Source organism: Aquarana catesbeiana, linkage group LG11, assembly GCF_042186555.1.
Source record: "Aquarana catesbeiana isolate 2022-GZ linkage group LG11, ASM4218655v1, whole genome shotgun sequence".
Lineage (NCBI taxonomy): Eukaryota > Metazoa > Chordata > Amphibia > Anura > Ranidae > Aquarana > Aquarana catesbeiana.
In genome coordinates this window covers 203101841-203128742 of record NC_133334.1, presented here as the reverse complement: position 1 = coordinate 203128742, position 26902 = coordinate 203101841, and the positions used below count along the sequence as shown (strand labels likewise).

The 26902-nt window shown below is 43.3% G+C and overlaps 1 protein-coding gene across 4 annotated transcripts in view; it reads left to right on the top strand.

Annotated features, from left to right (window-relative positions):
* Window positions 1-26902, top strand: part of PC (pyruvate carboxylase) — a 989411-nt gene that overhangs the window by 236455 nt on the left and 726054 nt on the right. For all 4 annotated transcript variants that reach the window (XM_073605170.1, XM_073605168.1, XM_073605171.1 and 1 more), the window contains one exon: window positions 25705-25889. In XM_073605170.1, the coding sequence (XP_073461271.1) occupies window positions 25705-25889 (185 nt within the window). The remainder of the gene's footprint in view (window positions 1-25704; window positions 25890-26902) is intronic.

Here is a 26902-nt window from a genome sequence, read left to right as displayed (position 1 = left end):
GAGCCTGACTCGCTTATCCTTGTCAAGGCCATCTTAACCCTAGGACATGGTACATCCAGTTTTCCCATTTTTTTTATTATCATTGGGAACCTCGGGCATTTTATACCAGAGAGGGGGGAAAGACATTGGTAACCCCCCCCCCCCATTCTCATAACTATACACCCCAAGTGCACATGGCACTCCTGCCCCAGTAATGAATGTCTCTCTTTTTTTCACCTTTTGATGATTCAAGGCTTTCCCGCTTACTATTTGCTGCAACTTTCCTTCAAGGATTCTACAAACCACATCTGCCGTTGGTTTCCCCAACTTTGCTTGCAACTAACTTGTGTTGTTTTTCCTAGCTTTGGTTGTTTGGCTTTGCTTGAGTCCTTTCCAGATTTATGTCTAGTTTGTTCACTGTGGTGCACTTTCCAGGGCCAAAGCAATCCATTGTCTTGGGCTTGCCAGTTTCTAAAGGCTTGGGCTGCTCCATTCTGACTGGGGACTTGGGAGTCCCTTCTAGTTTACTAGTTGCTTGGGGACCAAACACTGTCCTGCTGTCATTCTACTGGGTGAAGTGTAGGGCACACACACTCCATGCTCTTATTTCCCACCAGCCTACATTAAGAAATCATCTCCCTGCTGCTGCTACAGGGCAATGTGAAACACTGATTTTCAGTCTGTTCCTGTCACCCATCTGGAGTGATAATTGATCTTCAGCTGCTTGACCCACCGGTCTTGAGATTTGCTGCCAACTGCTCAGCTGCCCAAGTTCTTTTAGTAGCTGAGACCTTGCCTCCTTCTTTGAGCCTAGTCTCCCGCCATTGCAACCGCAACATGTCTGATACAAGACTCAGGGGATAGTCATACTGTTACAGTTGACCCCTACAAACAGTCCAGTAATTTGTTCTGGTTCATAAATGGAAATAAGCCATGTGTACACATATGCACCGCAAACCTGTGACTTCGTAACACACTGCCTCCTGAGATGGCTATGACGTAGCAATCACGGGAGGCAGCATAGCCCCGTCATGGCCGGAAACCAGGAAGTGCTGCCTTATAGGCAGGTACAACATTTTTACGGACATAAGTTCCACTTTAATAAGGCAACCACCATAGTGGCGGAGGAGTCTTTCTTTCAAGTAACCTACAGTCAAGAGGGATGGGAGCTCTTACCAGCATCATGTTTTTATCATTTATCATGATCTGCCTACCACTTTGCATCCAGTTCTTGTCGTGGTTTTGTTCTGTCAAACCATAGCTATTTTCTTATCGTACATCAGGGGACACAGAGCCATATTAGTTACTATGTGGGTTTTAGGCCACCTTCAGGTGATGGACACTGGCATGCCCTAAATTAAAAAGTGCACCCCCTATATAACCCCTCACACTGGTGGGAGTACCTCAGTTTTTTTTGCCAGTTACTAGATGTTGGTCACAGTGTAAAGATGTGCTGAGCTCCTCTGGAGCAATCCTTGCTGGGGCTAGCTATGCAGACGGATCCTTTCAAGGTGTCTTTCTGGCCAAATTGAATGGTACCCGGGCCTTGTGTCCGAAGAAACAAGGTTTTTGCCTGTGAATGCTTCTCTTTTGAGAGCTGGACCCCGGAATCCAGTACTTTTGGTATTAAGACCTCAGGGTCAGTCCCAGGGTCAAAAGAGGACCTGGGGGAGATAACCCACAAAATACTAAAGCCTTATGAAAGGATGCCCCCGCTCGCTCGAGTGGGGGGAAGGCTTCTACAGCTTTCAAGGATCTGGCAGGAACAATGTCAGAGTTCTCCTCCTTTTCTCAGATCAAAATGTTCCCAGAGATCCATTGAAAAGAAGTCTTTCTTTCTAGATTTGGATCATCTTTTGTCTCAGAGTGATATCGGTGGTCCCCTTGGTAAAGCAAGGATTAGGGTTTTTCAAACCTTTTTTTACGGTTCCAAAACTGTACGGGGATGTTAGACCCATTTTGGATCTCAAAGATCTAAACCAGGTTTGAACATCCGTACTTTTCACATGGAGTCAATCCGATCAGTAGTCTCCATCTTACAAGGGGGAGAACTTCTGGCATCAATCGACGTCATGGATGTTTTTTTCAATGTGCCATTTTTTCTTCGCTCACCAGAAATTTTCGCTTCAAGATAGAAAATCTTAATTTTCAGTTTGTAGCTCTGCCTTTCGGTCTAGCTACCCCACCTCGAGTGTTTACAAAGGTCCTGGCTCCTCCTTTAGCCAGGGTAATAGCTCAAGGTATAACAATACTAGCCTATTTAGATCTTCTCTTCATTTGGTAGCCTGCTTAATCCAAACTTTGGTCACCGCAGTTAGCTATCTGGAATACCTAGGTTGGATTCTCAGATTAGAGAAATTCTCCTTAAATCCATCAAGGAGATTACAGTACTTGGGCAGATCATTGATACAGCTCAGAAGAGGATGTTTTTTTTCCCCAGGAAAGGGTCAGTTCCATAAGGGAACTGATTAAGTTACTCAAGTCAAAGAAGAATCCTTCTATTCGGCTTTGCATGAATTTGTTGGGAAAGATGGTGGCTTCTTTCGAGGCCGTTCCATTATGCGCGGTTTCATTTAAGACTGCTGCAAAACAGTATCCTGTCAACTGGGAACTAGAAGGCCCAAGCTCTGGGCTTCCTAATGCGTTTATCCCCCAATGTGTGTCAGAGCCCCAATTGGTGGTTGATATCCAAGAATCTTCAAAAAGAGGAATCCTTTCTACCAGTTACCTGAAAGGTGGTAACAACAGACGCCAGCCTTCTGGGCTGAGGAGAAGTCCTGGAAGAAGCATCTGTCCTAAGGAAATGGTCCAAATCAGTGATGACCTTGTCCATCAATATTCTAGAGTTTCGGGCAGTACGCCTGGCCCTAAAGGCCTGGACGCTCAGGCTACAGAATTGTCCTATCAGGATCCAATCCGACAGTGCCACAGCTGTGGCTTTTATCATTCACCAAGGGGTTACCAGAAGTCGTGCGACCCAGGAAGAGGTGAATCATATTCTATCTTGCCAGAAAACAACATTCCTTGCCTATTTACAATTTTCATTCCAGGAATAGGAATTGACAGGCAGACTACTTGAGTCACCAACAATTGTTCCTGCGAGAATGGTCCTTTCACCCCGACATGTTTCTGTTGATATACCAGAAGATGGGGAGTTCCGGATGTGGAACTTTGTGTCAAGAACAAGGGATCTGATGGCATACGGAACAGATGCCTTGATTTTTTCCGTGGAATCAGTTTATTACTGATCTATGCGTTCCTTCCTCTTCTGCCTCTGCGCCTTCTTTGCAGGCTCAAGCAAGAAGGGAAGGAGATGATTCTTGTGGCCCGGTGTGGTTCAGGAGATCTTGGTTTACCGAGATCGTAAAGATGGTGGTGGGGGACCCTTGGACCCTACCACTATGGCCAGACCTTCTCTCACGAGGTCCGGTATTCCATCCTACCTTACAAACGCTAAATTTAACGGTTTGGCTATTGAGACCCACATTCTGAAAGATTGTGGGAGATTAGCCTCAGTAGTTCTACTTTGGTAAATGCTAGGAAGCCAGCCTCCAGAGTCAGGAATCTGGAATGCATATGTCTCCTGGTGTAAATCCAGGGGTTGGCACTCCAGGAAATATGTCACTCCAGGAAATTTCTGAGCCAGTTCGGGATATAATAATTTTCTTGGTTGCCATATCTTCTGCAAGAAGAGTATCAATGTTGGCTGCTCTTTCTTGTAAGGAGCCATATTGATTGTTCATAAGGATGAGGCTGTATTGCGGCCTCATCCTGAATTCGTACCGAAGGTAGTATCAGGTTTTCATTTAAACCAGGATATTGTTCTGCCTTCATTTTTTTCCAGAACTTCGTTTCTGTGGAAGATGGGTCACTACATTTTCTTGATGTGGTGAGAGCGGTCAGGGTCTATTGAAAGTGACCACTCAGATTCGTAAACAAAGGTTTTGTTTGTGTTGCCAGATGGTCCTAAAAGAGGACAGGCAGCATCGAAATCTACTGTTTCTAAATGGATTCGTCAAGTGATTGTTCAAACTTATGGTTTTAAGCGGAAAGTTCCTCCTTTTCATATTAAAGCGCACTCCACCAGGGCTGTTAGTGCTTCTTGGGCAGTGCATCACCAAGCCTCCATGGCTTAAATCTGCAAGGCCGCAACTTGGTCTTCAGTCCATACATTTACCAGATTCTATCAAGTAGATGTAAAAGGCATGAGGACATCGCCTTTGGGCGCAGTGTACTGCAGGTTGCAGTATGAGTCCTCTAGTCTTTTGGTGTCCTACTTTTGTTGTGTCTCCCTCCCTTCAGTTGGCATTGCTATGGGACATCCCACATAGTAACTACTATGGCTCTGTGTCCCGTGATGTACGATAAGAAAATAAGATTTTTGTAACAGCTTACCTGTAAAATCCTTTTCTTTGAAGTACATCACATGACACAGAGGTCCCTCCCTTCTTGTTATACACATATATTGCTTTGCTACAAAACTGAGGTACTCCCACCAGTGGGAGGGGTTATATAGGGAGTGCACTTTTTAATTTAGGGCAAGCCAGTGTCCATCACCTGAAGGTGGCCTATAACCCACATAGTAACTACTATGGCTTTGTGTCCCGTGATGTACTTCAAAGAAAAGGATTTTACAGGTAAGCTCTTATAAAAATCCTATTTTGTCCATGTTTCTTAAACAGGATCTGGTCCATGTAGTCATAGACCAACATATTTTTGATTATGCAAACCTTGGCCATTGCATTGAGGCATTCCAATGCTGATTCTTCTCCCACCTGCAATGTCTGGCACTCTAATTCAGCCAAATCTGCCAAGGACCTGCATGAAGGTGAATGGGGTTATATCTGCTTTTGCAGAAACTTTGGAAGTGTTCCATTCCTTTTCCCTGGATGCATGAGATGGTATCTCAAGGCTACAGGTTTGAGTTTTGTTACCTGCCCCTTCATCTCTTTCTAGCTTCCTATCTCCCTTTGTCCTTACAGCACCTTGCAGACTTTCATCAGGGCCTTTCCAGACTCATTGGCCAAGGTATCATAGACCCCGTCTCTGCTGCAGAATGCTTTCAAGGGTTCCTTTCCAACCTCTTTATGGTCCCAGTCCCACAGGGTGCATCCATCCCATCTTAGCCCTCAAGGCTCTAAATGTTTGAGTGCAAAAGTTTCATATGGAATCCACAAGGTCGATCATTGCTTCTATCCTTCCGGTTGGGTTTTCTGGTCTCGGTGGATATCAGAAATCACATTTACACATACATGGTTCTTTCATTTGCCCATTCCGCTGCACCCTCAGGTGTCCACCAAGGGTTAATCCTTGGTCCCAGGAATCCTGTGATCCTGGGGAAATCAGGTAATGGGCTACCTAGACTAACTCCTGTTGGAAAAATCATCAAGGGCTCTGGAACACCATGTCTTCATGACTTTCTAAACCTTGCAGCAGTTGGGTTGAATCCTGAACCTGCAGAAATTTTTAATGACGGAGACTTGAAGTACCTGTGACTGGTCTGGACACCAGCAGGACTCATGTCTTAATTTACTAGGAGAAAATGTCAGACTCTTCAGTATCAGGATTATGTGCTCTAGCCAAGGCACCATCCAACTCTCTGCTTCTGAGTGAGAGTCCTGTGTACAGCCGGGTTTGCCCATTTCCATTGTAGGACCCTATGCAAATCATTCTGGTTTTGAAGGAAAAATCACCCTTGTCTCTGGCCAATTTACCTAACACCAAATACAAGGATGTCTGTTTCGTTGGCTTTAGTATTAGCCCCTGACATTGGGCAAGTCCCTTGTCCTGTAATGTTCTGATGATGGATGCATGCATAAGAAGGAAATTCTTGCTGCATTTAAAAATTTAATTCCAGGCAAACAATTAAGTACACCTATGAAATAAATAAAAAAGGAGCCATTGTACATGCCAAAAGACTTGTGCCTCCTTCCCATTCGTTCAGGGCCAAGACAATTGGTTATAGTGCCACCTACAGAAGAGTTTGGACTTGGCAAAAGAAAAAAACAATCTGGTACCACCACCAATCCCACTCCCAGCTGTCCTCAGTTTTTTGCTAGGATTCTAGGAGGATGGACATCATTTCTGGATCATTGCTTAACCTGCTTAGAATTTCATAAATAAAATGTAATTATTTTTTTAACAAAAATATTTAATCTCTTAGCGTCGACAGTACGCAAATATGTGGCCCCTGTGGCGGGAGGGTCTTGATGCCAAGAGGCCGCATATTTGCATACCAAATTTGAAACAAACCTGTGCCAAGAGCGCGCGCTCATGGCACAGTTACCAGCACCTAACGGAAAGCTCCTGATCGCAAGTAGCTTTCTGATCGTGTGACCACTGTTACAGCCGATCATGGCAATCACATGATCGTAAACCTTGCCACGACTCCTGGCATCAGAAACCCTTTAAAGGGCCGGGAGGCGCAGGTGTTAAGTGGTTAAAAAAAGTAAATGTGCACTTTTAAATATTTTTTTGTAATAAAATAATTCATTTTTTTTATATTATGTCTCATGTATGTGCCATTAAAGTCCATCATCTGTTAGGGTTTATCCCAACATATGTTTGTTTTTATATATATTTCAGGATTTGGCACAGTAGAAGTCCTAGTTTTTTTACTTAGAATTTCAGGCACTGGGCTCTGCATGTGGTGCTTTCTAGAGCCATGTTTTGTGTTAGCTTGAGTGCTTTCCAGGTCCACAACCATGAAACAAAATCTGGTATACTAGTCTCTGAAGACTGATTTGTGAGTAGGCCACATAAGCCAAGCGTTGGGAGTAGCTACATTTTTTTTAGAACCATTGTGTTTCAATATTACACCTGTTTTACATTGGTCTCCATGGAAAGCGTTAATATGCTGAGCAAGTAAGTGTTTTGTCATTAGCTGTAGTGTTGGGATTCAGTGCTTTGTTTCTCCTCTTCAGCATCAGGTAGCATCTTCCTTCCATTGCTCCAATTCATAGGAGATGCACAGTTCCAGCTTGGTTAGTTCTTGCTACCAGCTACAGTGATCTATTCACCTCCGGCCATTTGAACCTCAGCTGCTGGTTTGGCGTACCCACTTTTTTTTACCTGGTGTTTTCAGTTAGGTGGTGGTTAGATGTGACGGAGGGGGGATGGAGCGCTGACAGGGGCTGCTGGTGAAGTGATATGGGGCAGTGGTGTGAATCAAGGGAGGAGGCAAAGGGGTATCTCCTGGGGATTGCAAACAGTTTCACTGGTCCAGACCTATATTAATAGGTTCCAGTATGAGTGGCAAGCAGCAGCCAGCTCCTCAGAGCAGAAAGGACTCTGTGGCATGAGAGAAAAAAAACAGTGCCGCTCTAAGGGTAGTAAGTCAATTAAAACAAGGGTTTAATATGTTTTAAAAATTTACACTCACATTTTAGTTGTTAAAAACAGGCATGGAATAGTTCTCTTTAACATAATCAAATCCCATCTGGTTTCCTGCTGGGCTGTGGTGGGGGGTCCGACCCCGGCCGCTTCAGTGGTGTCTGTAGCTCCGAGGTTTGGAGTTCCCACAGTAAGCACGTCAGCAGGTACGTCGGTGGATGAAGTCAGATGTTGGAGAACGGGGGGGCGTGACTGCAGTGCTCGCGTTCAGAGCATGCGTGCTCCTTCGTCAGACGGAGCATGCATGCTTCCATGCCTGTTTTTAACAACTCAAATGTGAGTGTAAATTTTTAAAACATATTAAAGCCTTATTTTAATTGACTTACTACCCTTAGAGTGGCGGTGGTTAGATGTGGTTTTCATGGGCCGTAAGCTAGTGTTTTTTTTGCCCTCTCCCCACTTTGTGTTCCACACAGATTAACAGGCCTACATGCAGGTATTACAGATCTTTTGAATCAAGGGATTATCGCCATAGTTCCAATGGTGGATTGGATTCTGGATTTTTACTCCAATTTTTTTACAGTTTCCAAACCAAAACAGGGAATCTGGCCAACCTTTGATCTAAATGTCTTCTTGAGTATAAAAATTTTGCATGGAATCCAACAGTTCGGTACTTTTTAGCTTATATGGACTTCAAAGATGAGTACTTGCTACCAGTTTGAGACCCTACCATTGGTCTATCATCTGAGACTGAATATTTTTCTCCCTATGCTAGAAACACCATTTAGATATTTGTAAATTGTGATCATATCTCCTCTTAAGCATCTCTTCTCCAATGAGAATAAGTTTTAATGTTTGTAATTCCTCATAACTGAGGTCATTTAGTCCCCTTATTATTTTTGTTGCACTTCCTTGGACTCTGTCCAGTTCCAGCACATCAGTTTTGAGGACTAGTTACCAGAACTGGAAAGCATACTCAGAATCTGACCGAACCAGACTTTTGTAAAGTGGTAGAATTTGAGTCTTATCCCTTGAGTGGCTATGCTTTTTAATGCATTCTAATAGTCCACTAGTCCTGCTTGCTGCAGCTTGGCATTGCGTGTTATTGCTAAGCTTGTGATCTACTATGATCCCCAGAGGTTCTCCAATAGCGAGTAACTTGCACTTTATTTTTAGCCCCCAAGTGCATTAATTTACTCCTATTTTGTAGAGGTCTTCCTGAAAACTTTCTATATATGGTTATTAACTAAACCAATAAACATGTTAAAAAAGAGGGATAATTTAATATCATTAGATATCAGATCTATACCCATGGTGCTAGCCCACTCGCTATTACAATAAAGAGTGATACTCAATGGTCACCTATAACATATACAAAATAGGATGGCAGACAGAAGAGGGCTACCAAAAAAAAGAACTATAATTGGGAGTCTTCGGGAAATAGGACCGCTCTCAAACGAAGAGCAATAATTTGTATAAAATATGAAATGCTTTATTAAGTCACAAAAATATCAAAACATAAATAACAAACCACCTTCCACCACCATAAAAAGACGATGTTGCTCAAGTACCTAGTCTAGAGATCATACGCACATCCATGCAGTCCAACTTAATATAAATATGGCAAAATATACAGCATTAACATACAGGAATGTGTGTGTTATGCACCTGGAAAGGTCCCAAGCGTGAGACACAGAATCAGGGCAGCCCCAATAATCGGAAAGAGCTAGAGATGTGTGACCACGTCCCTACTTAGGACTCTGCTGAACCCTGAAGCTAAAGCTTCACTAGGGCTTAAAAAAGCAAATTGGGATAGCCAGGTAAAAAGACATAAGGTATCAAAACGGGTGAATTGGATATATACACTATATTACCAAAAGTATTGGGATGCCTGCCCTTTACATGCATATTAATGGCATCCCAGTCTTAGTCCGTAGGGTTCAATATTGAGTTGGCTCACCCTTTGCAGCTATAACAGCTTCAACCTTCTGGGAAGGCCGGTCACAAGGTTTAGGAGTGTGTCTATGGGAATGTTTGACTATTCTTCCAGAAGCCCATCTGTAAGGTCAGGCTCTCATGAGGATAAGGCCTGGCTCACAGTCTTCGCTCTAATTCTTACCAAAGGTGTTCTATCAGGTTGAGGTCAGGACTCTGTGCAGGCCAGTCAAGTAACTTTACCCAAAACTCACTCATCTATGTCTTTTATGGACCTTGCTTTGTGCACTGGTCCAATTCATTTGGTAAAGGAGGGATTAGGGTGTGGGTTTGTTTTTCAGAGGTGGGCTTGGCCCCTTAGTTCCATGGATGTATCGTTAATTTTGAAAGCCTAAAGGTTTAGCGTGGAGCAGTGCGGGGTGTACCAACATGGCCTCCGCCACCTTCCTACTGCTGGCACCCAGCTTCTTTCAAAATGTAAGTTTTTAACCACTTCAATACCAGGCACTTACCCCCCCCCCCTTCCTGCCCAAGCCAATTTTCAGCTTTCTGTGCTGTCGCTGTTTAAATGACAATTGCGCGGTCATGCTACACTGTACCCAAACAGAATTTTCATCATTTTGTTCCCACAAGTAGAGCTTTCTTTTGGTGGTATTTGATCACCTGTGCGGTTTTTATTTTTTGCTAAACAAATAAAAAAAGACTGAAAGTTTTGAAAAAATAAAAGTTTTTCTTTTGTTTCTGTTATAAAATTTTGTAAATAAGTAAGTTTTCTTCTTCGCTTATGGGCACTGATAAGGCAGCACTGACGGGCACTGATAAAGCTGCACTGATGAGGTGGCACCAATGAGCGGGCACTGACGGGCACCGACGAAGGCACTGGTAGGCGGCACTGATGGGCACTGGTAGGCGGCAATGATGGGTGGCACTGATATGCAGCACTGATGGGCATTGATAGGCGGCACTGATGGGCACTCATGGGTGGCATTGGTGGGCACTGATAGGCGACACTGGGCACTGAAAGGCTGCAAAGACGCGTACTTATGGGTGGCACTGATAGACGGCACTGATGGGCACTGATAGGCGGCACTGATGGGCACTGATAGGCGGCACTGATGGGCACTGATGGGCACTGATAGGCATCCCTGGTGGCACTGGCAGTGGTAGGCATTATGAGTGGGCACTGATTGGCAGCTGCCTGGGCATTGATTGGCAGCTGCCTTGGCACAGATTTGCATTTCTCTAGTGGTCTAGGGGGGGCATACCTGGTGGTCCAGTGTGGATGGCCATCCTGGTGGTCCTAGGCGGCATGATGGTGGTCCTGGGCGGGATCCAAGGGGGGGCTGCGCTGATAAACAATCAGCAAAGACCCCCCCTGTCAGAAGAGCAGCCGATCAGCTCTCCTCTGAGGAAAAGACGATCAACGGCTCTTCCTGTTTACATTGTGATCAGCCGTAATTGGACACGGCTGATCACGTGGTAAAGAGGCTCTTTACTGAGATTGGTGTAGCGATGTGTCAGACTGACACACTGCACCACCGATCGATGTGATGCACGCCCCCCGCGGGCGCGTGGTGGCTGTTATCCTGCTGGACTTTCATTACAAGAAAGCTAACCGTCGGCTCTAAAAAAACTGTACCGGTGTGATGCCTAAAGCTGCAGGCATCACCCTGGTACAACCCCTTGAAGCAGGAGGCTGCATATATGCGTTACGTCGGCATGAAGGGGTTAAAGGACAGCTGTTTCTCTTTAATATGCCCTTTTATACTTGAATTTAGCCACCCAGGTTTAACTTTAGTTCTTTTAAACTTGTTGTCCATTGAAATACACTGGTTAATGCCATTAGTTAATACAGTATCTCACAAAAGTGACTCCACTAATTGACACATCAAATTGTCCTGCAAGACGTTCAAGAAATGATGAGCCTTAGATAAGTGAGCAGTTCCGTCTTCCCAGTTAATATCTGGATAATTGAAGTCACCCCATTATAACAACATCTCCCTGCCTCGCTGGCATGTCTGTCAGAGGACATGTCTCCTCTTCACCCTTCAGGTTCGGTTGCCTGTAGCATACACCCGATATTAATTTGCCATTTCTTTTTTTTGTTTTGACGCTCCAGCCACAAGAATTCCACCTCCTTCCTTGTATAGCTAGCAATGTCATCCCTTGTGTTCACTAGCAAATCACTCTGACATACAGTACATGCACAGTCCTTCCTCTCCTTTACCTACCATATTGCTTTGATACAGGGAATGCCCATGGACAGTCGCAAACCAGCTGTCTGAGCTGTCAAACCATGTTTCTGATGCTCCCACAAAGTTAAAATCCTACTCGTGTATCAGGAGTTCCAGTTCTTTAATTTTATTCACCAAACTTCTTGTATTTGTGAAAGTGCCCTCTAGTTTTGTACAGGCACATATTATTTTCTCCTTGTGTGTAATGGGGCTGCAGTGGGATTCTGCACGCCTACTCGCATTGATCTTGGGTACTTCAGTTACTCTACCAACACTGACCACAGTAGTACCCTCTGACCCCTGCTTATTACCTGGAATGGCTTCCTTTGTTCTCTCTCCCCCACTGCTTAGATTAAAGGTTCCTTCAACTTTTTGCCCATTTTCTCCTCCAACAGAGCTGCATCATCCCCATTTAGGTGTAGTCCATCCCTGCTTTAGAGATTGTATCTGACCAAAAAGTCACCCAGTTCTCTAGAACCTAAAACTCTCCTTCCTACACCAGTTCCTCAGCCACTTGTTGAGTTCCTTAAGCTTCTGCTGCCTCTCTGCGGTGACTTGAGGTGCAGGCAGTATTTCTGAGAATACTGCCTTGGAGGTCCTTTTCATTAATATAGCTCCTTAGTCCCTGAAATGTTTTAGGACGCTGCATCTTCCTCTAACGTAGTCCTTCCTTCCAATCTGAACCATGACAGCTGTGGATCGGATGGAGCTGGATCCCCAGCCCCATCCAACAATCTGTCCATCCGATCCACCATGTTCCGAACCCGAGTGCCAGGTAAACAACATATTATTCAGCAGTGTTGATTTCGGCTACTAAATTAACACTATTCTAGACAACCAAAATACGCCTAAAACAAAAACAATTCAGAGGTCTAAAATACGACTAAAACTATAATGGCATTTTGGTCAAAAAGACGATGACTAAAATGAAATCAAAATTTAACGTCAATATTAACACTGCACTACCACGTAAAAATAAGTAGGGGTACCTACTAAGCAGCTGAAAGAAAAAAAATAATTAAGAAAAGGGCTTTTCTTATTTTTTCTTAATATTTAAAGTGGTTGTAAACCCTTACAGACCGCTTTAACCTACAGGTAAGCCTAGATTAAGGCTTACCTGTAGGTCCAAGAAATATCTCCTAAACCTACACAGTTTAGGAGATATTTGCAAAAAGACATACGGCGATATTCAGTTAGTGGCGGCTCCCATGCGCATGTGCGGAAGTGACGTCATCGTGGCTCCGGCCAATCACAGCCCCGGAGCCACGATACCCAGAAAGAAGATGGACGCTCCGTAGCAGAGGGGACAGCTGTGACATCGCAGGCTCCTGTGTCAGGTAAGTGACACATAATGGGCTACTATGCGATGTATAGTAGCCCATTATGCTTTACCTTTGCAGGGAAACAAAGAGGAAGTAAACCCATTAGGTGTATTTTAAATGATAGAGACAGAATATCAACCAAAAATCCAGAAAAAACAAATGATACAAATTGAGTTGTCGTTCAGTGAGTAAAATAAGTATTTGATCCCCAAGCAAAACATGACTTCGTACTTGGTGGAGAAACCTTTGTTGACAAGCGGAGGTAAGACGTTTCTTGTAGTTGGTTACCAGGTTTCCACACATTTCAGGAAGGATTTTGGTCTACTCTTTTTACTCTGTATTACCTATATAAAGTTGTCTTAATCTTTTAATACCTTGATTTTCCCACTCTCTAACTTTTCCTATTTTGAAAACTTTCTGCAGATTTCGATTGTTCCAAATGGGAGTATAATCAGTAGGCCCATCATGTCTCATCTGTTTTTTAACTGTTTTCCAAAGTTTGATTATCAATTTGATTGTTGGATGTTCATAGTGGAACAAATCCGCCTCTAATGCTTTGATTATTGTGTTATGTAAAGCACCTATTAATAGAATTCTACCATTTGGGATGCCCCCTGCCGGTGCCCCACACCCCACTAGCTGCTGCAATTGAGTTGCTAGGAAATAGCGCTCTGGGTGTGGGAGGGCATAACCCCCGTCCCGCATCGGTAGCTGAAGCACCCGTAAATGTATCCTGGCTTGTCTCCTTTTCCATATCAGTTCCCTGAAGAGGCTCTTGATTTTAATAAACCAACTCTTGCATATCCACACTGGAGAATTGTGCAGAACATACAGTAATTGTGGCATCCATATCATTTTTATTAATCTACATCTTCCTGCCACTGATAAGGGGAGACGCTTCCATGTACCTATCTTTTGTTTGAATTTCCTCAAAAGTGGGATAAGGTTTTTGCTAATATATTGGTTAGGGTCCTTCATCATGACAATTCCCAAGTATTTCAATGCGTCCACAATTACCAACTGGGGCATTGCATGCACTGTTGGCTCACTTATTGGATCTATAGGTAACAACTCAGACTTTTCCCAGTTTATCTCCAGACCTGTAAAGCTGCCAAATGACTCCACTATTCTCATTGCCTTTAACAATGAGTTACTCATATCTCCTAGAAAGAGCAAGATATCGTCCGCATACAGCGCAATTCTATCCTTGCCCGTCCTTCTCTGAAAACCAATTATCTCAGAGCTCTCTCTTACGGAGATAGCCAGGTGCTCCATCGCCAACGCAAAAAGCAATGGCGACAACGGGCACCCCTGTCTCGTCCCCCTCTCCAGCTCAAACCAGTCTGAGAACTCATTGTTAATTTTTAGTCTTGCCTTAGGTCTATCATAGAGCATTTTGATCCAGCCAATAAAAGAGGGACCAAAACCAAACTTCCCCAACACTCGCCAAATATATCCCCACTCCACACTATCGAAAGCTTTAGACACGTCCAAAGTCAATACAGCTCTTGAACCCTCGTTCTCCGTGGGTGATTGTAAATTCAAAAAGGCCCTTCTGATGTTCAAACTTGTAGATCTATTGGCAATAAATCCCGCCTGGTCCATATGGACCAGTTTATGGATAACTCTATTTAGTCTAACTGCCAAGACCTTAGCCAAAATTTTGGCATCGTACATAAAAGAGAAATTGGCCTATAAGCGGCCACATCCAGGGGGTCCTTCCCATCTTTTTGAAGCACTATAATGGTTGCCTCCAACATTAAGGTGGGCAGGTGACCCCCCTTGAGTTCCCCTCCTAGTGCTTTCAGCAACTCTGGAATGAGAACGTCACCATAATATTTATAGGCCTCTATTGGAAGGCCGTCTGTGCCGGGAGATTTTAGATTTGCTTGTTGAAGTTCTGCAAGAGTTATTGGGGCTTCTAAAAGATCCCTTTCCTCTTGTGATATGGCTGGTATTACCAGTTCTCCCAGGAATTCCTCCATCACACCTTCCATTCCTTTTTTCTGGGAAGTATAAAGATTTTTATAATAGTCCCTGAATATCTGCACTATCTTTGACGTATTTGATAATATGTCTCCTCCTATAGATCTAATGACAAGGATAGTGGATGGAGCAGTGTTAGACTTCACCAACTGCGCCAACAGCTTTCCCACTCTTTCGCCATCTACCGAGGAGACCTGGCGCTGGAGGAGACACCTAGTCTCTGCCTTCTGCATAATGACTACCTTGTACTCTTGTTGATTAACCACTTCAAAACAGGCCACTGTATATAAACCTCCTTGTGTTTGTGGGGTGATATCTGAATGATGCCGGTAGCTACAGACATCATTCAGATATCATTCTTTTCAGCCGGCAATTCGGTGCACGATAAGAACGATCATAGCGGCAGTTCCGCCCCCCCTCCCTCCACCATCCGGTGCTTCTCCGGGCTCTCCCGTGCCATCGGGAGCCCGGAGAATGAATCGGCCGGCGCCGGATGAGGACGGTAGAGATGACTGGTGACCAGATGGTCATCTGGTCACCAGTCATCTCTATGACCGTCGGAGGTCCGGGCGCGACGTTATGACGTCACGCCCGGGTACCCGGAAATAAACGAAGCCGCGATCGCGGCTGTCAGCATGAGATCGGTAAAATATGTTTTCCCGATCTCATGCTTTCAGGCCTGGAGGAGAGATGTGGGGTCTTATTGACCCCGCATCTCTCCATAAAGAGGACCTGTCACATAGATTCCTATTACAAGGGATGTTTACAATAGGAATAAAAGTGATAAAAAAAATGTAAAAAAAGTGTAAAAATAAAAAAAATTAACTAAAATTAAAAAAAAAAAAAAAAAAAAAAGAATTAAAACGCCCCTGTCCCCGGTAGCTCATGCTTAGAAGCGAATGCCCGTAAGTCCCGCCCACATATGTAAACGCCTCTCAAACCACACATGTGAGGTATCGCCGCGTGCGAGATAAAAAGTTGCAATGAGCGCCATTTTATTCCCTAGGGTGTCTGCTAAAAAAACATATATAATGTTTGGGGGTTCTGAGTAATTTTCTAGCAAAAAAAAATTATGATTTTTACATGTAGGAGAGAAGTGTCAGAATAGGCCTGGTATTGAGGTGGTTAACTAGCTGATGTTTCCCGCTCGGGGGTTGGATCTTCAGTATAATTATTTTCGGCCTCAAGCACCTCTCTTAGAATTTTTTCTTCCCCACTCCTAGTCTCTTTATTGAATGTGGCCATCTGCTGTAATAGTACACCCCTAAGAAAAGCCTTTAGGGCGTCCCACATCACAGCAGGCGGCACCGTTTCTTCATTAATTTCTATGAACTCTCTCATTTTAGGGAGAACCCCATCCGGATTTTTAATCAGTTCAAACCAATACAGGATTATTTTCCACTCCTTCGGGGGTTTATTCCCTCCTAAATTCAATATAAGCACCACAGGGGAATGGTCTGATATACCTCTTGGCCAATATATAATTTTTTCGGTAATCTGTAATGCTCTATCATTCCCCAAAACCAAATCTATCCTTGAGAGCGCAGCGTACGAAGCTGAGTAACATGAGTATTGCAAGACTCCTGGATTCCGCACCCTCCACAAGTCTAATAACCCCACTTCATCCAGGAATTGACACAAGCGGCTTTTCACCATGGACTCAGAGAGAGACCGTACAGGAAATCTATCCAACCTACTATACAATATCTCATTAAAATCGCCTACGGCTATAATCGGCATCCCTTTTTTATCTGACAGGAATTCGTTCAGTCTAAGCAAGACATCCTAGTTAAAGGGCGGAGTTATGTAAATATTTGCCACTACAAACATACTGCTATCAATTGAACAATAAAAAAAAAAAAATATCGGCCCAACTCATCTATACTGGATTGCATGCAGGAAAAGTTCACCCCTGTTTTCACCATAACGCTTACCCCCCTACTATAGGAGTGAACCGCATGGAATTGGCATTGAAATTTCCTTGACTGGGTTAAGTGGGTTTCCTGTAGACAGACCACTTCTACCCCACAGCTCTCCATCATGGAGAGTACTGCCATCCTTTTAAGAGGTGTCCCCAAACCCCTGACATTCCAGGAGCCTATTTTTAATGTTGTAACTTGCATCAGGATACCAAAAAATGTACACTAACCTGGTGAACATATCTATATAAAACTAAATTCATTACAAAGTGACACTTTAACACATATCATAACCAACCTAGATAAGTATTTACTAAAAAACCCTTTCATGTGTAGTTTAAATGCCATTTTCCTATAAACGTAACTTTGTGTGTAGGCCTGAGTCGAACCTAGGTAATTTCCAATAGTATATCTACTTACTGTGAATATTCAACTAGAAAGAAAGTAAATCAGTACAGATAAGTATATATAAACACAGCAGCTCAACGCCAGGGTCAACAATCAAATCCCTAAAATGAAATAAATATACAGATGGTGCAGCGCTAGATTAAACAACACAGATAGTCATAAAGCATTCAGTGAATCCAATCACTCAGGTGCGGTGAGAAAACAAAAAAAAAAACAACAATACCTCCTGATATCTTAAAATGTTCTATACATATTTCACCTCTCCCGCCCCTTTACAGAATATCTAGAATTTCTCTTTATTTTCTTCTAGCCACTTCTCCACTCCCGCTGGGGATTCAAAAAAACTGGGTTCCCCCCAATGCTGTTACACATAGCCTTGCTGGGTAGAGAAGGGCATAGGACAGCCTAAATTTTTGTAGGGTACGATTAGACTGTATAAACTCCGATCTGCGCCTCTGCAGGTTCGGCGAGAAATCAGTAGTAGAACGATATTTTGACACCGTTAAAAAAGATATTTCCCGCCTCCCTTGCTTTTCGCAACAGCATCAATTTATCCTGATAATTAAGAAACTTCATGAGTAGTGGTCTAGGATATCCCCCAGTTGGAGGGGCCCTAAAGGGGACCCTGTGCGCTCTTACAATCGAAAACGTAGTTGAAAATGATTCTTTTCCGAAAAGTTCAATCAGCCAGTTTTCTAAGAAACGCCATAGGATTAACACCCTCACTTTTTTCAGGCAGGCCCACCAGTCTCACATTATCCCTTCGACTTCTGTTCTCCATTTCATCCAATTTGGAGGCCTTCTTGGATATCTGTTCCTTCATCTTTTTCAATTCTTTAATTAATGGAGATATATCGTCTTCTTACAGGCTAACCCTTCCTTCCAGGGCTGTTGTTCTTTCTGCTGTTTTTTGTAAGTTCTGTCTGACCAGTATCAGATCTTCTTTCACTCCCTTCATCTGTTCACAGAGTTCTTTAAGCGAAGTGTTGCATATACTCACTGCCATAAATACATCCATTAAGGTTAGCTCTTTCTCTAGGGGCAAGGTAGAATCGGATGTTATACCCGTATTTACATTTTGATCACTCGGCCCCTGGCCTTTATTGCTATGTGTTTTGGTTGACTGAGCCAGCAGTGCTGCGACAGATGGCTGTATCTGGGTCTGGCCCTGGCTTCTCCTATCTGATGTACCCCCCTGTTGTGTTTTAGATTGTGACCCTTTCTTTGGGGGGTCAAAGCAGGGGAGTGGGCATATTGCTCCAATTTCGCTGCTGCTGCCGCCACTATTTGCTGTGAATTTTTATCCTTGGCGGATCGTAAATGCTGCATCATGTACTCTTGGCAAGGGCCCAATCGCAAGCGGTATACCAGTACAAAAACGAAAGTAAAATATAAGAGGAAAAAAAACAAAAAAAAAACTATTTGCTTATCTACTCAGTATGACCAAGCAATAAGGCAGTGATTGAAATAGATAGAACAATGTCCAGCACCCTGTAATTATGCGCACTTCTGTTGAATCAGCAAAAATAGTGCTACTCCCCCAGCAAGCTTCTCCATTGGTTCAGATTAAGGGACAACACTATAATGTCATAATGTTATCTAAGCACAGCTTAATTGCAGTATCCTCTAAAGTAACTGAAGTAACCTCCAGGAAAAAATAGGGCATAAATGGACTTGGCGCAGGCAATATTCCAGCTATTTTTTACACATACAACCCCTATGACCAACAAGGGTATCACAGACTTTGGCAAATAGGGAGTTGAATAGCAGATGAGCAGTTTTAAGCTCCCAAACATTAACCTCTTACAAGCACTTGGGGGCACCCAGAGTCCATCCCCGCAGATCCAGGTCTCAGAGCTGGGAAAAACTAGGATCCACACAGCGGCACAGTATCACCATGCGCAGCCTGTTTATAGTTATAAAGTACAGGTGCACTAAAGCCTATAGCCCCTATGAAAGGCCTCCGGAGCTTTGTCTGGTGGAGAGAGAGTGAGTGACGACCTCTACATACAGCCAGCCCTCGCCATGCTCCCACCACTTAACAGGTATCTCTCCCCGGTGTGTGTGATATGACGGCACTACCGGAGCTCTTCGGCGCTCTCAGCCGCCCAGAGTAGACTGATGAGGATCGGGGAGGAACAGCTTCCCGAGCTCTGTCCACCGGCATACGGCACTCCACCCAGCATCCATTCACAGCGCTCTCACCACTGTGTCTCTAGATGCAGCAAAGGAAGCCGAGGGAGCAGAGGGGGGGGGGGGGACACATAGCGTCTTCGCTCTCACTCCATACCGCCACTCACCACTGACCCATTCATCCGGTCAGTATAATGTTTAGACTTCTGCGCTTAACTGTAGGGATGGTGTTCTTAGGGTCATAGTTGTAGCACTAACTCTTGGTGGAGCTGCTGGTTTAAGTGGGCTTGTTACCTTCACTCTCGATACCTCTGTTTCACTGGCACCGGGTCTAGGGTTCCCTTGAGTTTACCTCTGGACGATATAAGCACCAAACACTTGAGTAGGTTTTCCAATGCTTTAATAAACGAACAAGGGAAGTAGCAGGAAAGAGGTAGAAGGAAAGCTGCAGGGAAGCTCAAATACTCTTCTTAGTATTCTTTAGAACATTTCTCTGAGATTAATCACTTGTGGTTGAAAGCGCTCCCCTTGTGGGATTCAATATTTGCCCGCCTGGATAGACCCCTCTCACTGGTCTAGCAGCCAGCACGTAGCACGAACTAAAGTCTCTGCCACAGACTTGTTTGGAATAAAACCCGTACGATCCTCTGCCACAGGATGTATTGGTTTGTGGTGAAAGTCAGATACAGTACTTGAACCTTTAAGCCAACCCGGCAGTACTATACTGTTAGATTACTTCGGAATGCGTCCTCCAACCGAGTCACCAGGCCCCTCTCCAGACCAGCACTCTGCATGATCCTTCCATGATGGGTCCTCCCCTGGGATCTTCTCGGTTGTCCAGCTTCTTCACTCAGGATAGACAGCTCAGGACCATTCCTCCGCTGCTGTGGTAGGCCCCAGACAGGCTTCTGGGCCCACCTACAGGCCACAGCGACGTGGGCCTCCGGAACGGAGGACCATGAGGTGGTATTCCTAGTGCATACCTGTCGGCCAGGAGGGCCAGCAGGTGGCTGAAAATTAACCCTAAAACTTGGCATCTGGCCCATAAATACCCTCTCCCAGAATGCAACTCGGAGGACCACCTCCACCGAGTTATCTCTGGGACAGAGGAGCACTCATCCGCTTCAACACGTTGCTTTTCCAACACCAGCCGATGGTGACAACGACACCCACCGGCACAATGTGGAACTACACGCAACGTCAGCCAAGCTGGAACAGAGGCAAATCTAACTTCCTCTAACAAGCGACCCACTAAATTTACCTATCAGCGGTAGATAAAAAATCTACCAGCGCTGCATAGTCAGCAATTTTCTTTCTCCAAACACGACAAGTTGAGTTAATGCCAAAGAGCTCAATTTTGTTCTCATCTGACCACAGCACTTTCTCCCAATCCTTCTCTGAATCATTTAGATGTTCCTTGGCAAACTTTGGATGGGCCTGTGCATGTGCCTTCTTGAGGAGGGGACCTTGCAGGCACTGCAGGATTTCAATTGATGGCTGCGTATTGTGTTACCAATGGTTTGTTTGGTGACTGTGGTCCCAACTGCCTTGAGATTACTCAGAAGCTCTTCCCGTGTTGTTCTGAACTGATCCCTCCTTTTTTTTATTTTGATCGTCCTTACCTCATAAGGCGAAATCTTGCATGGGGATCCAGACCAAGGGTGATTGATGGTTATTTTGTATTTCTTCCATTTCAGAATAATCGCTCCAACAGGTGTCTCCTTCTCACAAAGTTTCTTGCTGATGGTCTTGTAGCCCATTCCAGCCTTGTGCAGGTCTACAATCTTGTCCCTGACATTCTTTGACAGCTCTTTTGTCCTGCCCATGAGATTTGAATAGAAGAAAGAGATCATGTGGACCAGTTTCTTTTATACACATAACGTGTTGTTGTTAGGAGCACCTTCTTAAATTGACAGGACTAATCAGTGTACCACATAAGCACATACTGTAGGCAGTCTGTGGGAGCCAGAATTATTGTTGGTTGGTAGGGGATGAAATACTTATTTTACTCACTGAACTGTAACTCAATTTAAAACATTTGTATTGTGTGTGTTTTTTTGCATTCTTGGTTGATACAGTGGGGAAAACAATTATTTGATCCCTGGCATATTTTGTAAGTTTGCCCACTTACAAAGAAATGAAGGGTTTATAATTTTTATCATGGGTGTATTTTAAAGGATAGACATATCATTGTCTATATCATTGTCAGAATATCAACAAAAACCCAGAAAAAATACGATACAAATGTTATAAATTGAGTTGCAGTTCAGTGAGTAAAATAAGTATTTGATCCTCTACCAACCAACAATAATTATGGTTCCCACAGACCGGCTACAGTATGTGCTCATTTGGTACGCAGATTAGTCCCGTCAATTTAAGAAGGTGCTCCTAAAGACAACTCGTCATGTGTATAAAGACACCTTGTTCGCAGAATCTTCCTTCCATTTTAACCTCACCATAGTGGGCACAACCAAAGACCTGTCAAAGGATGTCAGGAGCAAGATTGTAGACCTGAACAAGGCTGGAATGGGCTACAAGACCATCGGCAAGAAGTGTGGTGAGGAGGAGACATCTGTTGGAGTGATTATTTGCAAATGGAATAAATGCAAAATAACCATCAATTGCCCTTGGTCTGGAGCTCCATGCAAGTTTTCACCTCATGGGGTAAGGATGATCATGAGAAAAGTCAGGGATCAACTCAGAACTACATGGAAGGAGCTTGTGAATGATCTCAAGGCAGTTGAGACCACAGTCAATAAACAAACCACTGGTAACACAATATATCACCATTTATTGAAATCCTGCAGTGACTGCAAGGTCTCCCTCCTCAAGAAGGCACATGTACAGGCACATCTGACATTTGCCAATGAACATCTAAATGATTCAGGGAAGGATTGGGAGAAAGTGCTGTGGTCAGATAAGACCAAAATTTAACTCTTTGGCATCAACTCGACTCGCCATGTTTGGAGGAAGAAAAAATGCTGACTATGGCCTTAAGAACAGCACCCCTACAGACTAGCACGGAGGTGGAAACAACATGCTTTAGGGGTTTCTCTGCTAAAGGTACAGGCCGACTTTGCCACATTAAGGGGTCAATGGACAGGGCCATGCATTTTAAAATCTTGGTTGAGAACCTTCTTCCCTCAGCCAGAGCACTGAAGATGGGTTGTGGATGGGTCTTCCAGCATGAGCATGACCCAAAACATACCGCCAAGGCAACAAATGAATGGCTCAAGAAGAAGCACATTAAGGTCATGGAGTGACCTAGCCAGTCTCCAGACCTTAATCCTATAGAAATTTTTTGGAGGGAGCTGAAACTTCGAATTGACAAAGGAAAGCCAAGAAACCTTAAGGATTTAGGAAAGATCTGTAAAGGGTGGACCACAATTCCTCCTGAGGTGTGTGCAAACCTGGTAACCAACTACAAGAAACGTCTTACCTCTGTTCTTGCCAACAAGGGTTTCTCCACCAAGTACTAAGTCATGTTTTGTTTGGGGCTCAAATACTTATTTTACTCACTGAACTGCAACTCAATTTATAACATTTGTATCATGTGTTTTATTCTGGATATTTGGTTGATATTCTGTCTGTCATTTAAAATACACCTATAATAATAATTATAGACCCTTAAATTTCTTTGTAAGTGGGCAAACTTACAAAATCTTCAGGGGATCAAGTAATTATTTTTGCCACTGTATAAGAACTTGGCAATTCTGGAGAAATGGTTAAATAATGCATTACAATTTAACTAAACCCAAAAGATTTCAGTCTACTTAACCGCTTGCCGACCGCCTCACGCAGATATATTGCAGCAGAAGGGCTCGTACAGGCAAAATCACTTACCTGTACGTTGCCCTTTAAGAGATGGCAAGCTCCGTGAGTCGGGTCTCGGGTCCCACGAACTCAATCTCCGCGGGGATACCCGCGATCGCCTCACGGGGAGGAAGAACGGGGAGATGCTGATGTAAACAGCATCTCCCCTTTCTGCCTAGTGACAGTGTCACTCGATCTCTGCTCCCTGTCATCGGAGCAGAGATCAGTGACGTCAGACACACAGCCCATCCCCCTGACAGCTAGAAATCACTCCCTAGTACTGATTTAACCCCTCTCCGCCCCCTAGTGGTTAACCCCTTCACTGCCAGTGTCATTTACACAGGAATCAGTGCATTTTTATAGCACTGATTGCTGTATAAATGACAATGGTCCCAAAAATGTGTCAAAAATGTCCGATGTGTCCACCATAATGTCGCAGTCACAATAAAAATCGCTGATCGCCGCCATTTAAAAAAAAATATATATAAATAAAAATGCCATAAAACTATTTTGTAAACCCTATAACTTTTGCGCAAACCGATCAATAATTGCTTATTGCGATTTTTTTTACCAAAAATATGTAGAAGTATACGTATCGGCCTAAACTGAGGAAAAATTTGTTTTTTTTATATATTTTTGGGGGATATTTATTATAGCAAAAAGTAAAAAATAATGCGTTTTTTTCAAAATTGTTGCTCTATTTTTGTTTATAGCGCAAAAAATAAAAACCGCAGAGGCGATCAAATATCACCAAAAGAAAGCTCTATTTGTGGGAAAAAAAGGACGTCAATTTTGTTTGGGAGCCACGTCACACGACCGCACAATTGTCAGTTAAAGTGACGCAGTGCCGAATCGCAAAAAGTGCTCTGGTCAGGAAGGGGGTAAATTCTTCCAGGGCTGAAGTGGTTAAATGTACTCGAGATTTTAGTCGCCTAAAATGTGAACTAAAATAATACAGATGACTATAATATGACTAAAACTAAAATGGCATTTTAGTCAAAAGACTATGAATAAAACGAAAGCGAAATTTGAAGCCAAAATTAAAACTGCTGTTCAACGATCACGGTCTTTGTGACAGATTATAAACCCAGCACAATCTGCGCTGTCCCCATTCACCTACAGTGATATTAAACTCAATAAATGTGAACAAATAACACATAAAGTTCTGCAACCAAAAAATGAACTCGAATATCTAGTTCTATACCATGTGTAATAAAGTCAGGTGCGCTACTAGTGTCTCAATGGTTAAAGTTAATTTTCAACCCAAAACTGAGCCCAAAACGCGGCGTTTCTCCATAAGGGGCTTCAACGGGGAAAGGAGACTGGGGCAGGACGTCACACACCACAATATTTAAGCATCTCCGCAGGAAGGTGACACCGGAAACAAGATTGCAATGGATTTGACAATCAGTTCACAGTGTAACCACGTACAATGTACAATAAACTAAGAGAATTAAAACTGTATTAACATATCTATGCAATAGAAATGGTAATGAAGTCATACACATACATCTGGTAAGCAGCCCCCCTTATGTTACCGCTTTGTCAGCATGTTTATATATCACCTTGTCAGCAAGTTCAGACACCAAAAGGATCAGCTATCTGACTAATATAAAGAAGGACTACCTTTACTTTTACCTTTATTGAAACCCATATTATTTTTGATACATATTTGTATTTGTTTTTGACACACTGTTTCAACAAATTTTTGTTACTTATTTCCTTTTTTTGGGGGGTGGATTTCACACACGTTTATTATTTTTGTCACTTAAGTAAATAATTAGAAGCTTTGGGTTGAAGATTAACTTTAACCATTGAGACACTAGTAGCGCACCTGAATTTATTACACTTTGTGACAGATTGCCCTATCTGTCTTTCTCATAATTAAGTCTCCTGCCACCAGTATCTGCCTATCCTTTCCTGTAACCCTGCCCCTGTCCTCACTGGAGAAATTGTTACCTTGGCATCTATAGAAATCACTGCTCCAGTAATGCCACTCCTTGACTGATATCGCCAACATCGCAAAACCGGGCATATTTATTAGGGTGTGTCAGCCCAGGACTGTCCTCTAATGCTTTTCCTGATACCCTGTCTAACTTTCACCCAGCTCTAATGCCTGCACATCTGTCTCAGATGTCTAAGCTGGCCCCTGCTACCTCTGTCAGGCATGTACTTCACCACTGTGTTCACACCGCTCTCACCTCTATTACCTGACCCCAAAAAATGTAAGGTCATATATTCCTTTATTTTATGTTCATTAGGACCTCTTCATAGGAATAAAGTGATATCTGGCGTAAAATTTGTGCGTGAGCCTTCCTATCTACTCAGCACTGGAGTTGTGGGTACGATTATTTGTTTTGAAGATTAAGTGAACACAATTTTTCACGTTTGTTCTAATTGAATTGAAGTTGATCACAGAGGTTTATAGGTTTTCCAAAAGCAGGTCATTTTTCTGGGGAGTGGCAGTTTAGAGGTAATTCTAAACCTGGGCTAATAGAAATACATTTAAATATATATTATTGCATCTAGAGGTGCATTAATTGTGTTATTTATGTCTAGAGATCAGCTTTAAAGGAATATATAACATTTCTGAAGAATTGCAGCACAGTTACCATGCGTGACAATTGTACTTTCTTTGTACAGGTGAAATAGCTACAAGAGTATTCAGGGCATGCACAGAACTGGGTATAAGGACAGTAGCCGTCTACTCTGAGCAGGACACTGGTCAGATACACAGACAGAAAGCAGATGAGGCCTACCTTATAGGAAAGGGGTTACCTCCAGTCCAAGCCTACTTGCACATCCCTGATATAATAAAGGTTGCGAAGGTAAGTGTTTCATCCTACATGGTCTTTTTATATTTAAAATGTTATTGACTAATATTTGCCATCTATTTCTAGATAAATATAACTAAAAAGCTATTCCTGGAATACTACTTTAACTAGAGAACATGGTAAAATGGGTACATGTGGTATCCTGTTTGTGTAATCTGACTGTACATGCAAGGGCTTTGCTAAGATTGTCAACCGGGGCACCCTGATGAGATCAATGATGCTGTGTAGCATACTTGATATATACATAACACTTGTGTGCCATATTCCTCAAAAAATAAAAAGTAATTGCTGGGCCACAAGTGACAATCTTCTTTAACCTAAGCAAAAATACTTTTAAAAGATAAACTTTTCCTTTACAAATCATTTTCTGAACACAGAATACTGGGGTCAGGGGTAGAGATGTAAAATTTCCGGACATTTTGAAGCTTGGACATAAACCCATTTTTTTTTTTCCATTTTTTGGGGGGGAAAAACAGAAATTTAAAAAAAAAAAATGCTACATTAGCATTTTTTGTCTTTTTAAGATTGAAAGTCATTCTGTTACTTTAGGAACATAAAATGACTATGGACAATTTGTCATCCTGTCTATAAATGAAGTTAGTGAATAATTTTTGGATGCAGCTGTCTTCAGTATCTGTTTACTTGAAGATGCTGCTGATGGGACCAGGCCCGGATTTACTCCCTTTGCCGCCCCAAGGCCGGGCCCTTCAATGCCGCCGCCCCCCCCCCCCCCCCACACACACACACACACCACCAGAAAGAGCCCCCAGACATAATACAGTCAAAGACTGCAGACATGATACAAGAGATGGTCAGAGACTGCAATCATAGTACAGGAGATGGTCAGAGACTGCAGACATGATACAGGAGACGGTCAGAGACTGCAGTTCCTATGGACATTAGTAGATAATGGCCGATCGTCCCTCTCACCTGACCCAGCGATACAGCAATGGTTCCTCTGATCAGGAGTCAGCTCACTCTGAATTGCCCGTGGCGATTCCGCTGGG